Source organism: Homarus americanus, unplaced genomic scaffold, assembly GCF_018991925.1.
Source record: "Homarus americanus isolate GMGI-L3 unplaced genomic scaffold, GMGI_Hamer_2.0 scaffold30108, whole genome shotgun sequence".
Lineage (NCBI taxonomy): Eukaryota > Metazoa > Arthropoda > Malacostraca > Decapoda > Nephropidae > Homarus > Homarus americanus.
The window spans coordinates 10,466,240-10,483,033 of record NW_024748109.1 but is presented as its reverse complement, the minus strand read 5'-3'; the positions used below and the strand labels follow the sequence as shown (position 1 = coordinate 10,483,033).

Sequence of the window (16,794 nt, the reverse complement as noted above, 5' to 3'; positions counted from 1 at the left end):
AACACTTCTCAGTTTAACTTTGTTTACAGTGGAGTGAACATCCAGTTTGTTGGTCTCTTGAATATTTTTGCATTTTTACATTCAAATTATTGGTCATTCTGAAATTTAGTTCACATATTGATAATATAAAGTGCAGAAATTATTATGAAACATGAAGAAGGCATTAGAACTAATGCACTCTGTAAAGAATATGGCATGTCATCATCGACTGCCTTTACAATCGGCCGTTTGATATGTAAACAAAGCTGCCGAGAATATGGCATACACACCTCAGAGTAAGTTAAAATATAGAATTCTATTGTTTTTTATTTATTATTATACAGTATACTGTACAGTAAAGTACTGTATTTAATTTATATTTAATGTTTTGTTAATTCTATTACTGGTATACAGTACTTTGTATGTACTTTTTCTGAGTTGGAACCAATTACGGTACCCAATCTCCCACTGAAATAACAGATTCAGTTAATGAAATTTTCGGTTAACGAACGACTCTGAGGAACGAATTGAGTTCGTTAACCGAGGGACCACTGTATGTGAATTCCCATATAGTGAATGTGCATAAAGCGAGGGTACAGTGTACAGTAAACATGTGCCATAGCACTTCCAGTGTACAGTAAACATGTGCCATAGCACTTCCAGTGTACAGTAAACATGTGCCATAGGACTTCCAGTGTACAGTAAACATGTGCCATAGCACTAACATTTTGTTATAAAGAGGTCCGGTAAGAGTGGGCTAGATTTATGCTGATGTATGTTGTATTGGTACCAGTAATAGTACATTTTATGCACTATTTTGCCTTTTTTTAAACCTTGGCTTCAATGGTTTGGAATTTTCACTTCTCTGGAACCGGTCTGGTCTCAAGCTTCCCAGATTAGCGAGGTCCAACCTTAACTGAAACCTTCATACAAGTATTTATATGTTCCTACACAAATCTGTGCTCTCTCCAACTTAACTCGCACTTAACTCATTTCTAATCAGCATTATAAAAATTGCAATATGAGAATAGAGGACAGAGAAGAATCTCTTTAGCAGAAAGAAACAGCATAGTGTATTAGATACAGACATTAATACTAAACTTAAAAGAAAACATACCTGTAGGGCCAATTCACGTGTGGGTGAGAGAATCAGAGCACGTGCACCTGTTTGGGCAGAGTGGCTTTGTAACTTCTCAAACAAGGGTATTAGAAAACAGGCAGTCTTTCCACTACCTGTTCTTGCCATTGCCACTACGTCCTTACCCTCTAAAATTAAGGGAACAGTCTGATGGAAAAAAATAAATAAAAAATTGAGTGACACTAATAACTGGAAATAAATAATGATTATGAACTAAAAATTATCAGTAAACATGAATACTGTATACAATTTTTTTATACAAATTTAGATGCTGTACTGTACATATAAAACCTATTGAGTGGTAAGAGCAAGGCATTTGTTAAGTTTTATAAAGAAACTTTGCACTAAAAATAGTAAACAGTTATGTGAACAAATACAATATAAGTAATAAATGCTGAATGATATTAATTTTCATAAGATATTATAAAAGACAATTTCATCTGCATTAAAAACAAAGAGCTGGGAAAGAATAAAATAATCTGCAAGATCAATCACCAGAATATAGTCTGAGAGACATTGGCTTGTCCAGGATGCTGTTGAGTTCTTGAGTGACACAGGTACACACCTCTAATGGATCAGTACAATAGTTATAAGCATTCACCTGACCACTCAGACCAGGGACATAACACAGTCATCAACCCTGATACAGTACAGTAGTTCAGTTTTTCCAAACTTTAAATAATGGCAGCTTAGCAAAGTTTCTGTTGCCACCTGCCCTTCACATTACAGTATAGTCTGGATTTACGCGGTTTTTGTTTACGCGTTTGGTCATTTACGGGGTGCCTTGCCAGAATGAAAATGCTTTAATTACGTAGTAAATTTGGTCATTTACGTGGCGAACGGCTGGAGAGGTCCAGACCGCCGCGCCATTTTTTACCCAAGCCATCCATTCTAGACCATACGCGGGAAGCGGCGCAGTGAGTGGTGCGCATTAGGCCACTCTTACATTATCGCTGACGTCATATGACGTATCGGACTGTGATTGGGCCACGCATACTTACCACCCACGCATTCCCTCCACCGCTAGCTGTGATTGGTCTAATGTAACATGACGTGCCCTGCCACCAGAGGGTAGAAGTCGCTGACCTAGCTTGGCCTGTCTCATTGTTCTCAGTCCGCGTATACAGTTCTCTCTTGTGCCCACTATTCCCCTCACAATGGCCTCCGCGGGACCCCCACCACCCGAGAAAAACCTTGAATTACCTGGACCAAGCCATGATAATGTGAAGGAAATCATCGAGTTGGGGGAGAAAATTAAGCTCATCCTTGACAATGACCCAGACAAGCATCGGTATGAAGTGTCTAATAACCATCTGACGAAAGTTATGGAGCCGTATATCCAGAGCTATCTCGACAACATCAATGCTAGTCGTCAACGTAATATTAAGGACTTCTTCGCCCGCAACCCACCACAGCCAGCCCAAGTCAGTGGTAGTGACAGTGAGGATAAGGACTTTGAGGGGTTTGTCAGGGAGGCCCTGCAAACCTCTGCGAGTAGTGAAAGTGATTCACCGGAGGGCAACTAATCTGCCCTCTGTCTCGGAACCAGCCGCCATCCACGTATGCCCACCCAGCTTTTCTACTAACGTAAGTGTTAAAAAACCTAATATTATTGATATTTCTCTTAATTATGTGTGCATACCATCATAAAATTAAGATGTTATTTTTACTACAACGTACGTATTGTGTCGACCCAATCTCTATTTCAATTAATCCCATACGTTCTGTTATTTCATTTAAGCGGGTTTCTCGTTTTACGCGAGCCTCCACGGGTTCAATTGACCGCGTAAATGCAGACTATACTGTACTGTACAAATATTTTTCAAAATTAATAACAGCCAAGTCAACAATTTCTTTACCTGGTTTAAATATATTTTTAAAGTAAAATACAATATCAACAAAAAAACAACATTAAATTGGAATTTTTATTTATTTAAAACAATATTGCAAAATCAATCACCTACTTTTATTAGTGTGATGTGCGAGGCTGCTTTTCAGCAAAAAAATTATCAAATCACAGTCACTGATGAAATAGCAACTCCCAATTCTTTTTCTATTACCTCCCAAGAACACTTAGTTGCCTTCATGACATCAACAGCATAAAACCTCATTTCTCACAAGTATGATGTCACAAAGAGTATACAGGTTGTACCTCTCTAGTCCGGCAACCTCGGGACCTGACCTGTGCCGGACCATGGAAATTGCCGGACCATGGAAATTCACCCTTTTCCTGGATAGATAGTGACTTGTGCTTATGCCTGGAAGCACTAGCACCACTTTCTCTGCGTCATGGTCTCTTTGAAGACATATTGAAGGGTTAAATGTCGTATAGTAGCTTCTCAAATTTCGCGAGTTTTTAATTCTTAACGTATTTTATTGGAACACACAAAAAAATAAATAAATAAAAATTTTAACGGCAGAAACTTGAATTTCGACGGGTTTGAACGGCCCGCCAACGTGCAGACGACGTGCATAATCGTGTAAACAGCGTCATTTCTCTTATGTACAAAAGATTCATTATTGTTTATTACTGAATGTCTTTTTTATTGAATAAATGTTTGTGTGTGCAAAATGAGCAATACAATTCATTAATAATACGTAGAATATTAAAACACACGAGGAAATGACACAGCATTGTTTTCGTTGATTACAAAACCAGTGACTGACTGGTTCTACATATAAAACTGAAAAAAATAAGACCTTGGTTGTAGCTGTAGTAAAATTAATATGGTTATTTTAAGTAATGTTATTTAATGTTAATAAATGGAACAATAGAAGTAGCTAACGATAATGGTAAAGAAAAAGAGAGATCACATATGTAAGTGCGCATGCGCACACGTGAAAACATATCGTCATTACTTTACATAAGAATATGAAAGCAACACATATTTACTGTTCATATATATTTTAAATAATGTTTCTGAATTTGTTTTTATTGAATCAATGTACGTGTGTGCAAAATTAACAATACAATTTATTAATAATACGTGGAATATTAGAGGAGACGAGACGGCTGCCGGCATTGTTTATGTTAAAGCTTACGAAACCAGTGACTGATTGGTTCTACATATAAAACTGAAGAAAATAAGACCCTGAGTTTAGCTGTAGTAAAATTAATGTAAAAAATGAATATGGTTGCTTGAAGTACCTGTAATGTTATTTAATGTTAATAAATGGAACAATATAAGTAGCTAACCATTAATGGTAAAAAAAAAGTGAGACTGCTCGTATGTAAGTGCGCACATGTGAAAATATATCGTCATTACTCTACATAAGAATATGAAAGCAACACTTATTTACTGCTCATATATATTGAAGGGTTAAATGTTGTACTCTGTATAGACAAGCAGAGAGAGAGAGAGAGCAGCCGAACTGCCGGATGTAAACAAACCTTAATTTCCCGCGGCTTTTTTTTAAGGGGATTAGCCCACCTGGGCATAGGTCACTGACCCACATTGGGGCCTGAGGGGCATAAATTTAATACTCCTGTAATAATAATAATAATTCAGATAAGTAAAAAAAAAAAAAAAAAAAAAAAAAAAAAAAAAAAAAAAAAAAAAAAAAAAAAATGCCTATCTACCTATTGGACAAACTAAAATCGTTCCGGACCACGGGAGTTTCCGGACCACAGAATGCCGGACTAGAAAGGTACAACCTGTAGTAGTTTCATGGCCTTGTCTAATAAGATAGGATATTCCTTTTCGACAAGCAAGAAAAACTTAGATTTTCTAGATCATATGAAAGTTGAAACAAACCATCACTTGATAAGTGGCTTTTGTTCAAAATTTGTTAACTCAAAGACATTATTTTTAGTAAATGCATTTTTCCTATCCATTCAAGTTTTGAGAAAAAATAAATAAAATAAAAGTTTCATTGTTGGCTTCCATTTCATTACTCTAAATAAAATATTCTGGAGCAAACCTGTCAGAAACTATCTTCTAAATTTCTCTTCCATAACTGTAATTTTCTCATACATGCATTCACTTTGACTTTACAGGTCAGAATAGTGTAGATTTGGGGACCTTGCACTGACCTACAGTATTCAATGGCTCAGTTTTAAAAAAAGTCTACCAAACTATTTTTAGGCTCTCCGATAAAAAAGCAGTGACCCCCAAAAGTGCCCAGTAGTTTGGGAAACACTCAGTAGTTGCTTTGAAAACCAATAAATTGACATATACAGTGCCAAGAACCCTGATGTAGTTTGTTTGCTTTGATTCCCTCAAGCCACAAATCTAACACTCATACAAATAACTTCACTTTTTGATGTTGATAAAGATACCAGCCAAGGGAGAGGAGAGGAATTCCAGATCTCATACTTTAATCAATTATTTTATGGCCTGAGGGTCAATTGTTAACCCCTTGTGTACAGGTTCCCTCTGAGCTGCATAAAATTGTCTGGCATTAGCCAAATAAAATATTAACAGTGGCATCCACAAGGTGAAGGGGTTCAGTAACATGGAACAATCCAAACCATCTAAGAAAGGGATAGAAGAGGTCCAGCATCCAAAATCCAACTTAAAATACCCAAGGAAGAAGTAATGAACTCAGTTGTAAAGATAATTAAACACAGGTACTTCTTAGTGCCATACAAGATCCATCATTCAGCCACTAAAGAGTCTACAAAGGCAAGAGTTTCAGTTGAATTTGTTAAACTGTAGTGCAATTAAAATCTCATGTAATGGATAGAGATAAAGATCCATGGGGCACTGAGACTGGCAAAAATCTCTTCAAGTGGATATTATTTTCTAGCATAGCTACAGCATTAAAACATATAGCAAAACTTGACAAATACTCTATACCTCCTTAAAGCTATTACAGTAGAACGTCGATACAACACGAGATACGTTCCAAGAGAGTTGCAAGAGAGGTCGCTTCAAACCGAATACGCACTAAATCGAGGTGTTGTTTTAATGGAATAATTTAGTTTGGTACTTGATAGAAACACAAAATACTAAAAAGACTGAGAGTCTACCCAGATGCACCTCAGCCAATCTCCTAGAATAAACAAAACATTGTTTTTTGTAGTATTATGTTAAAACAAACACTCATAAACCAACACAGCTAAAATTATGGGATGTGAAATGGTCTGTTCACTAGCCATCAGCTGATGGGAAGATTGGGGGGGGGGGGGAAATAGGTGAGGTGATATGTTTGACAGTTGATGACAAGGTCTAGTGCTCATTTATTAATCTGACCTTAAGAGTGACTTTAAGTTTTTATCTTATAAAATGTCACTGAACTGACGTGGGAGAATATAATTAACACTGCTGGAATTCTTAGAAGATAGTGATTAGTTTGAATATATACATGCTATAGTTCGCATTAGACAGACAAATTTTAGTTCTAATTAATTTTATTACAAAGGGCTAAAACTTTTAGCTCTTGTGGAAATATATGACGTTTATATTTAAATTATTCGCTGTCTTGCAAGGATTCTAGCAATGCAAATTATGTTCTCCTAACTTTAGTCTGTCATATTATATAAGATAAAAACTGTAAGCCTATAACCACCAAACCCTGACTGGGATGGGGGGTAGGGGGGAAGTGACAGTGACACATTTGACAGTTGGGGCCGAAGGTCTAGTGAAGTAATTATTTGTTTATTTATGTTCTTTTGAGTGAGTTTTTGTTCATAAAATGTCACAGAAGTGACTGGGGAGAATATAATTTACATTGCTGGAATTCTTATACGATAGTGATTAATTTGAATATACTCATGCTATACTTTGTACTAGACAAAAAATTTTGTAATCATTCAGTACATTATTTTGAGTACAGTTAACCCTCACTTTACGCGGTTAATGTAACCCGGAGGGTCCCGCGTAAAGTGAGAAACGCGTAAAGTGAATAACATAACATATGGGATTAATTGAAATGGAGTCCGGGCCGATCCCCAAACTCCACTTTTTGACGACACACAACTATGTTGTCGTAAAAATATTATCTTAACTTTATGATGGTATGCACACACAATTAATAATTAAGAGAAATATCAATAATATTAGGTTTTTTAACACTTACATTAGTAGAAAAAATGGCTGGGCACACGGGGATGGGCGGTTGGTTCCGAGGCAGAGGGCAGATTATTGGCCCTCACCTGTGTCACTTGTATCAATTGTATCACTATCCACCACAGAGGCTTGCAGGGCCTCTTTGTCAAACTCCCCAAAGTCCATATAAGTCCATATCCTCACCATAATTATCACTATCACTGACTTGGGCCGGAAGAACTGGTAGTTTTTGATGACTGGGCGATTTTGTGTGTTCGCCACTATTACCACAACATGGCGGATGGCGGAGGTTTGGATCCAAATGCTGCTCGCCAGCCGTCACGTAAAGGGCACACGACCGCGGGAATGTGAGCATCCTGGGTTCCGGCAGGGCACCGCGTAAACGTGGAAACGCGGAATGTGGGACCGCGTAAAGTGAGGGTTAACTGTACATGTATAGTACAGCTTTGCCTTTAGGACAGTGTAGCGTGCCCAGAGAAACATTAGGCGCGAATTTTAAAATATGATGGGCCAGATTGACTCGCGCAAAATAGGAAAGATTCGCTTTAAATTAAAACATTGTCCTTAATTGTGGGTGTCGCTTTAAATCAATAACCTTAAATTGAATCGCTTTAAATCGTCGTTCTACTGTATAAGCTGTTTTGAGTGCCTGTAAGAATGTGCCTAAAATACCAGTACCATACAGTAAAGTCACCCACAAAAGTCCTGTCACCTCTCCTGCTGTTCCGTGAACCCTTGTGAAACTGAAGCAGTGGACTTTGAGGCATTATTTTGTCCAAAAATGCTTTGGATTCACGGGTCTTAATCTCAGAGTTTGTGGTTCTGGAGGAGAGGCGACAGGACTTTTGTGGGTGACTGTACATGTTAAAGGAAGATGAACTAATGCACAGTGCTTATAAAGTTTCCTTACCCTTACTCCAGTGAGTCTGACACCTACAATACTGTAAATTGCATTATTTGTGACAAAAAGCACTTCACACTGACCTTACGCTGGATAGGGGTTGGCACCTTGTATCCTTTTTTCATCACTCCCCGGAACACTGGGTTGCTGAGACCCATTGACTGGAAAAGATAGACTATTATCAAAATATTATACATTGATTGATTGATTGATTTTTTGTATTACTGTAGATCCCTGGCAATGCAATAGTTTAACATTAATAGATAAAACTTGAAGCTTGCGTAGCAAGTCGGTTTCCTCCATGAAGGAGAGGACGTCCCCTCCCAACCCCCCCCCCTCCCCCCCAGCACCAAAGAGAGACGGTAGGACCTGTCTCCCCCTCCCCAGCACTGGGAGAGGTGCTTATGGCGAAGATCTCTGAGACTGGGGCACTCCACCAGGTGTCGAACAGTTAATGCAGCCAGGCAGGCCAAAGCAGTCTCCCATCGGTGTGACAGTCCCTGATATCCCCAGGCATCTAATGCAGAGTGGATGTTGCAGAGCTTGTTTGTTCCAACAGCATACCACCTACATTGTCAATTTGAGAGGATGGCAACTCTTATTACTGGCTCCATTTAAGAGGTGGGTAGAGGGGAATGATGTGCCACAGGGCGAGAAGCAGCTGCTTTCGCCACATGGGCCAGAAACCAGCAAAAGCTGACCTTCCGGCCCTGACGTTGGATGAGAAACACCCACAATAAAATATCTATAACCAAGGGATGGGACGATGAGACACTAGCTAAGGCCTTGAGAACATTGTGAGAATCACTAAAAAATTTAAAATCGCTACAAGGTTGGGTATAAATAATCTTGAGGGCAAGTAAAATACCCAATAGCTCTGCCGTAAAAATAGATGCCATAGTGAGGAGACTACCATCCCAACAGAAATCAGGAAAGACTACCCCAAAATCCACCCCTGCATCCAATTTGGAGCTATCGGAAGTAAACAGGGATAGTCCCTCTGTGAGAGGAGGCATGCTCTTAAAAAGAGAATGAACCACACAGGGAAAGTCCTTCCTTCTGTTAAAATATTGACAAACTTAAACTTCAGGGAGAATCCATGGAGCAGCACTAGGGAACTGCATGAGGCATATCTGAACAGAAGACAAAGAAGACATGCAACCTCCCTTACTCTGAAGCTAAAAGGTCATTGGAGGCCTGGATGCTGAGTGTAATGTGGGGACATAGTCTCGTTAACAACACAAGTGTCAGTTACAGATTGCGGAAGGCAGTGGAGGCAAAACCAACACTTGACCTGGAGATACACATTATTTTTTTTTTTTTCTATTTTACATGCACACTCAATCTTATATACAGAATGTACAAAATATATACATAAGATAAATAGTTATCATAAGATCAAAATCATAAAGGGAATAAACTTTATAAGTGTGTTAAGAGTAGCGGGGAGTGAGGGATCTCAGCCGTTCTGAGGTGTTTCCCGTGTGTAGTGAGTGAAGCTACTCTATTGACAAATTTCGTTGTCCAGCAACCAAATGGCAACACAGTATATTTTGTTTTAACTTATTTATTAGTACAGTATTATTCTTATTTACTCCTCACATCTACTGGTACTATATATTACTTTAAGAAAACTATAGATAGCTACAGGAGGAAAATACTGTAAAAAAAAAAATTTCTTCTTTAATATACTGTACGCACTGTATTAAATTACTGTATTAGCACTGCAGCTGCACATCCCAACAATTCATATTTGATTAAATTTTCTACTGATAAAGATTCATATGGCAAAATCCATAAAATATCAAATGAAATCATAGCTTTAAAATTTAACGTAATCTCCACTTACCTGAAAACCTCCAGACTTCTTCTTTTTCCGGTTCTTGGCTGCAATAAGCTTACGAGTATCCAGTTCTCCCTCTGATGCATATCCATCCATCGGTGCATCTGTGGCCCCCCACCCTTCTAAATCTTCTGCCATGATCTGTCTTTAATCTTCCTTACTGGAAAACAAACAGTAATATTAAACAGAGTACTCAATAAGTTTTGAGCTGTACAGTACAGTATATACAGTACATGTACAGTACTGTACTTATATTACATTAATAAATATGAAAGTTAACCACCAATGAACACAGACAATGATATACAGCTCCTCCCCGACTTATGACGGGGTTAGGGACCCAAATCAAGGTCTAAAGTCGAAATGGTCGTAAGTCGAAAATGCTTAAATAATACATATAAAATCTAAAATGGGTACCGTATATCTCGGCCTACAAGACGGAATTTGAACAAAAAAAAATCAGCCCAAAGTTAGGGGGTCGTCTTAAGCACCAGAGATAAAATTCTTACCTCTTAAATATTGCGGTTTAGCGTGTCAAGAGTGGTGATGGAAACATGGTAAACCACTGACAAGGTCCTACCACTAATTATTTTATACTGATACTTACGTTTGGGAAGCTGGATTAAAGTGAAGATTACCGGTATATTAAAATACGTAATAAAAATGTATTATAAACCTGTCTAACATACCGTAAAACAACAATATACCCCATTTGCCAGTGACAAGAAAGGGAAAGTGACCTTGACTGTGACCGCCTGTGGCTATCTTTAGCCGTCCTTGTGTTCGGAGGTGGTCAGTAATGCATATCTGTATATTTACTGATCATAATACTTATCTCCTATAAATAATTAATTTAAATTGTATTTTTTTACAAAGAATATTCAGTAACTGACTGAGTTAATTCTTGAAACTACCGACAGTGGTAAATTTAGGATGAGAATGATGAACAGAAGTCACGTCATGGATTCGAGTTTGGTCCTTAATGATCACCATAAATTTCTGGTCAACTTCACCTACCAGGTATAATGGTATATAAATTAAAGAAAATACTTGCAGTGTGTTTAATGTATTACAGTATATTATAAATAAATAAATAAACAAATAAATTGGCAAATCTATTTCAAGTAAATGGAAATATTTTACTCACACCAACATTAGTTCCAGTTAAATAATTGATGCTTAAGTGAGTCACTAGTGTACACCAGCCGGTAAAATTTGATGCCAATACTTGAAGTGAATTGGCATTATTTTAAATAACCAACCATAAATAAATGGAAAAAATATCAAAGGTGAGAAACATTATATTGTATGTATGTATGTTGTGTTGTCAAAGGAAGAGAAACAATTGAAACTCTGCAATTGTGTGTAAATGAGGCAGAAAGATAGATCAGCAACCTAAGACTTGGTCACAATTTTCGTGATGCCATATGGCAGCAGGGTCTACCATTAGACAATACTGTACATTATGCTTCCAATATCTTCCCAGGCAGTAGTATCACCCTGTTTGGTAGCTGCCTAAAACTTTTAGTAATATTACTTTGATACAACATGATACATTAGACAAACAATGAAAATAAACAAACAAAAGTTATTTACCAAGACCTCTCTGAGAACAGAGGGATGGAGGGGGAAGGAAGGAGGTTGAGATAAGATGGCTATTTATAGCCTGTCTTTGTGTAGGAAGTCGACCACACTAGAAATGATTAATTTTATTATGGTAGTGTTGTGAGGATGTGTGAGTGGTGTGGGGGATTGTGGTAGTGTTGTGAGGATGTGCGAGTGGTGTGGGAGGTTGTGGTAGTGTTGTGAGGATGTGTGAGTGGTGTGGGGGATTGTGGTAGTGTTGTGAGGATGTGCGAGTGGTGCGTGAGGATTGTGGTAGTGTTGTGAGGATGTGTGAGTGGTGTGGGGGATTGTGGTAGTGTTGTGAGGATGTGTGAGTGGTGTGGGGGATTGTGGTAGTGTTGTGGAGTGATGGAGGATGTGAGTGGTGTGTGGGGGATTGTGGTGATGTTTGGAGGATGTGTAAGTGGTGTGGGAGGTTGTGGTGTGTTGTGAGGATGTGTATGTGGTGTGGGAGGTTGTGGTAGTGTTGTGAGGATGTGTGAGTGGTGTGGGGGGTTGTGGTAGTGTTGTGAGGATGTGTAATTGGTGTGGGGGGTTGTGGTAGTGTTGTGAGGATGTGTAATTGGTGTGGGGGGTTGTGGTAGTGTTGTGAGGATGTTGTATGAGTAGTGTGGGGGCTTTGTGGTACAATTGTGAGGATGTGTGAGTGGTGTGGGGTGGTTGTGGTAGTGTTGTGAGGATGCTGTAAGAGTAGTGTGGGGGTTTTGTGGTACAGTTGTGAGGATGTGTGAGTGGTGTGGGGGGGTTGTGGGAGTGAGTCATAACCACACACCACCCTCAACACACTACCTCTTTCCTGCATCACCATCCAACACTACCAACGTGCAACACACCTGGTCACCTCTACATTATTAACACCTATACTGGAGTTGATTGGGATCAGGTGCTGTGTACATCGATGTATTTCTGCCCCTGACACTGAATACGTCATCAACCTCTAGGGTCCAGGATAATATTAAGCCCTGGCACGGTGACTCCTCTCTCTTAAAGTGCATTAAGGTGATTGAATTTGGCGTCATCTAATCCCTAACTTCATAATGGAGTTGTCAAGGCTTCACTGTAATTACAATCTCCAGTTTTTTAGTTTCGTTTATTCAACTGGTATTATATCTACATGTATATTATTTCGCTGTACTGTATAATAAAGTGTTTATAAAGAAAACAAAATGCCTTTAACAAGAGTTATTTAACCAGACGTGGACATTTCTTTTTGTAAAGTCATATGTAGTATGAAATACAATATTTCAGTATACGAGTGTCATGTTGAGATGGGAGTGGTGACATTAGTGGGGCAGCTAAATGCAATTTTTCAAGAGAATCATGAAAATGGTGGTACAAGCACCAAATTTGGCATGGTAATTCTCTAATGGTTACTAGTCAAGTCTGCCTGATTGGCCATTTAAAAATCCAAGATGGCGACCATTTTTCAAGATGACCGCCATATTGACCTTCAAAAGTTGATTTTTCTTATAGAAATTGATGTAGTTGGTCAATCTGGGTGATCTTGGTGTCGATATGTATGTTTTCAAGCATGCTCAGATGATTTTTTATAGTTTTAAGTCCATTGTAACATTTTTATCCACATAAAATAACACTTTTAGTAAAAAATATAACAAAAAAGAACTTACTAAAAAAAAAGTAAGGTAAACAGTGGGAACACAGTCCCACCACCGAGACGAGGTAACACTCCCACCACCGATCGTCTCGTGTGAAGCAAGCATATAAATTAAAGAAAATACTTGCAGTGTGTTTAATATGTTACAGTATATTATAAATAAATAAATAAACAAATAAATCGGTAAATCCATTTCAAGTAAATGGAAAAATTTTACTCGACACCGACATTAGTTCCAGTTACCGGTAAATAGCAGACGCTTCAGTGATGTCACTAGTGTTTACACTACACCAGCGGGTAACATTTGATGACATTACTTGAAGTGAATTGGCCTTATTTTAAAAAACCAAGGATGGTTGGTAGAGAACTACTGAGTCAGTGGGTAAGTGTCACATTTGGGGTACTGGTCTTATACAGCGAATAGAGCTCAAAAACTACTTTTTAAATGGAAATTTGGGGGGGCCGTCTTATGCACCCCGACGCCTTATAGGCTGAGATATACGGTATCTCTTTTTCTTCCCAGTACCACAAAACTCTCACTTTTAAGTTTGCCAGCCACTTTAAAATTAATTACAAACAAAAATTCTGTCAGTACACAGCGCAATCACTGACGTTGGGACTCGAAAATACTTAATTTGACAAAATTTTGGTACAACTGAGGCAGGTCGTAAGTGCGGGTGGTCGTAAGTCGAGTAGGTCGTAAGTCGGGGAGGAGCTGTACTGTACTGTACAGGTGTGTGTGTTCTCCTTTTCACTGCCGTGCATCAACTGACGTGAACTGATATATTTTTCTGCATCTTGAAATTTCTCGCTCTATTTGTGGATTTGGGAAGATACAAATTATTCTATATCCACTACATTGATTTATGGAGAAAAAAAAAACAGGAGTTTTTAACTATTGTTTATTTTCTTAAAAATAGAAGATGTTGAGGTGCAGACAAGCATCTTGAAGTATCCCACACAGTACTAAATAAGGACAGTGAACAGTAATGTGTATTAGGGGGCAGTGAAATTTTGCTCAAAGCTGCACTCTTCAGGCATTGTTCCTTATACATATCTAAGACTCCATGCCAAATTTGAAGCTGATATGTCGAGGTTTAGTCTGCCGCATTTTCTACTGAAATTTTTAAATTTACCTACAGTACTAGCCAAACAGCCGCTGTGGCGGTGCAATGTTCTGTTCAGTGTTTATCAACTTTTTTTTCATATCTCTTATTTCATTTAAGTTGTCTTGTTGCAGATGAGTATGGTGCTATGTCTATATTGATTATCAGCCACCAGTTCACAGAACCGGACAAGACTCCCTACACTGGCTGCTGCTTGTGACCGATACTTGATTAGTGATTATGCTGGAGCTGCCATTGCTACTGCCACCTTAACTGACTATGGCATTATCACAAAGGATGACAAGAGTCAGGTTATTGGACCACATAAGCTGCGGGATGAGAGACAAAAATACCGATTTAAGAGGAAAAAATTGAGATGGCTAGTTTAGATAATTTGACGTCACTCTATTTTGGTGGTAAGAAGACCGCCACTCGTGTGATGATAAAGAATGAGAAGACCGAGAAATGGAGTTCGAGGATGATGGTGAAAGATCATTATGTCATCATGGTTGAGCCTGGCAATGAATATCTCACACATGTGACTCCCAAGACTGGACACGGAAAGCAGATTGCCAAAACTATTCACGAGTTTCTGGTGGAGAAAAATCTAACCCAGCAGCCCATTGTGTGTGTTGGTTGTGATGGAACCAATGTAAATGTAGGATCAGAAAATGGAGTCATTCATCATCTTGAAATGTTACTTGGTCACCCGCTCCATTATTTCATATGTCAGCTTCACGGAAATGAGCTGCCTTTCCGCGCAGTTTTTTATCACTATGATGGTAAACCAAGTGGTCCTGAGCATTGGCGTGGTCCCATTGGAAAGCAGATCAAGGAGTCTTTGTCTGAGCTTCCAGTTGTCGCCTTCCAGCCAGTCAGTTTCCCTGATTTCCCTGTGTTTAATGATGAAGTGGAGAAAGATCTGTCCTGGGATCAGAAATACCTGTATAGGATTTGTAAAGGAGTTATCACAGGTGTTGTTGAAGATGACTTGGCTGCTATTGAGCCAGGTCCTCCCTGTGTGTCAAGGTGGAACACCTTATGGAGTAGAATCCTCAGGCTGTATGTAGCAACATCAAGACCCAGCCATGAGTTGAAAAGAATTGTCATTACAATAATAAAGTTCAGTGCTCCAATGTGGTTTTACATCAAGATACACCCTTACGTAACACACGGCTCAAGGAACGTATTCCAGTCCCTGCTATATATGAAACACCTGAATAGTGAGGAGGAGACGATAGTGAAGAAGGCTGTCCAGAGAAATGCATACTTCGCCCACACAGATCAACTTCTTCTTGATATGTGTGCAGATGAGGACATGACTGTTAGAGAAAAAGCTGTCTCAATGATAAGAAAAATTAGAGAGGAGAATCAGCAAAAGGAAGAATGCACTGGCAGATCTGAAGAGGAGGAGGAAGATTCTGATGCTGCTGTTGACGAGAATTTGTTAAACTATACTGATGAGGAGGGTAAAGATGGAGATGGGAATGAGGATGTGCCTCCTGTAGTCAACATGAGAAAGGTGGTGACTCCGAAACTAAAGTGGCAAGCAAAAAACTATCATTCCATGATTAACTGGAGGAATGAACTCAAGACTGAGCCTCCTTACATTGCTTCTCTGTCAAATCTACAGGTTAATGACATTCTTGAGACACCATTAGTGGTGCCCAAGTGGCCAAACAGCACTCAGGCGGTCGAGAGAGGCATAAAAGTGATGACTGAAGCTTGCACTGAAGTGACGGGATACGAATCGAGAGATGGATATATTAGGCAAAGATTATTGTCTAGGAAAATGATGCCAAGGTTCCGCACAAAAAAGAATTTCAATATGAACTTGTAATGATTTTCTATACGGTGTACCTGTAAAATAACATGTGAATTAAATTGATGTCACCCATGTAAAATTTATCATTATCCTGGAAAACATTAAATGACACCTAATTTTTGGTATACACTAAAAGTTGACAAAAAGTCGTTCGCGATGCGGCAGGGTAAGTATGCATGAAATGGCATGAAATTTTGCACAGGTGTTTGTTACAGCCATACAAACGATGCCTGAAAAGTGCAGCCTGCAACTCAAATAAAAGTGTTTTTTCCCTGCCCTCTAATGTGTATGCCCTTATAAGAGCATAGAGTGTATATAGTGCTCGGAAAAACTATAAGCACACTATATGAGGATACTAGTTGGGGAATAACGGTATTTAGATCACTTGAAGCTAAGACACCCCAGCATATTTCACCTGTTGATTAAAAACCTGAACACTACCAGTGGGTTAGGTTAATTTTAGGATGGTTAATCTTAATGTGAAATAGTTGGGGTGCCTAATCTTTACATGATGACTGCTTTACATCTCACAGTAAGTCTAAACAATGACTAGATAAAAGACAATGGTTGATGATGATGTATTTCACAAACACTTTTAATTCGGATTGTTATATTCAGAATTCAGTTTAATTTGTATATTTAATAAAAAATTAAATAAACAATTTGAATTTGGAATGAACTTAAAATAACCAAACAGCACCAAAAAATCGATTACAGTACTGCTTTATAATAGAATATATTATAAATAGA

At 38.5% G+C, this 16,794-nt stretch overlaps 1 protein-coding gene across 1 annotated transcript in view; it reads right to left on the bottom strand.

Annotated features, from left to right (window-relative positions):
* LOC121880004 (ATP-dependent RNA helicase DDX54-like) overlaps positions 1–16,794 on the bottom strand; it is a 157,859-nt gene that overhangs the window by 122,746 nt on the left and 18,319 nt on the right. Inside the window, exons 2-4 of the mRNA XM_042386900.1 lie at positions 9,879–10,032; positions 8,113–8,190; positions 1,097–1,264 (exon numbers count right to left, since the gene is read on the bottom strand). Coding sequence (XP_042242834.1) covers positions 1,097–1,264; positions 8,113–8,190; positions 9,879–10,010 — 378 coding nt within the window. The 5' untranslated portion in view covers positions 10,011–10,032. The remainder of the gene's footprint in view (positions 1–1,096; positions 1,265–8,112; positions 8,191–9,878; positions 10,033–16,794) is intronic.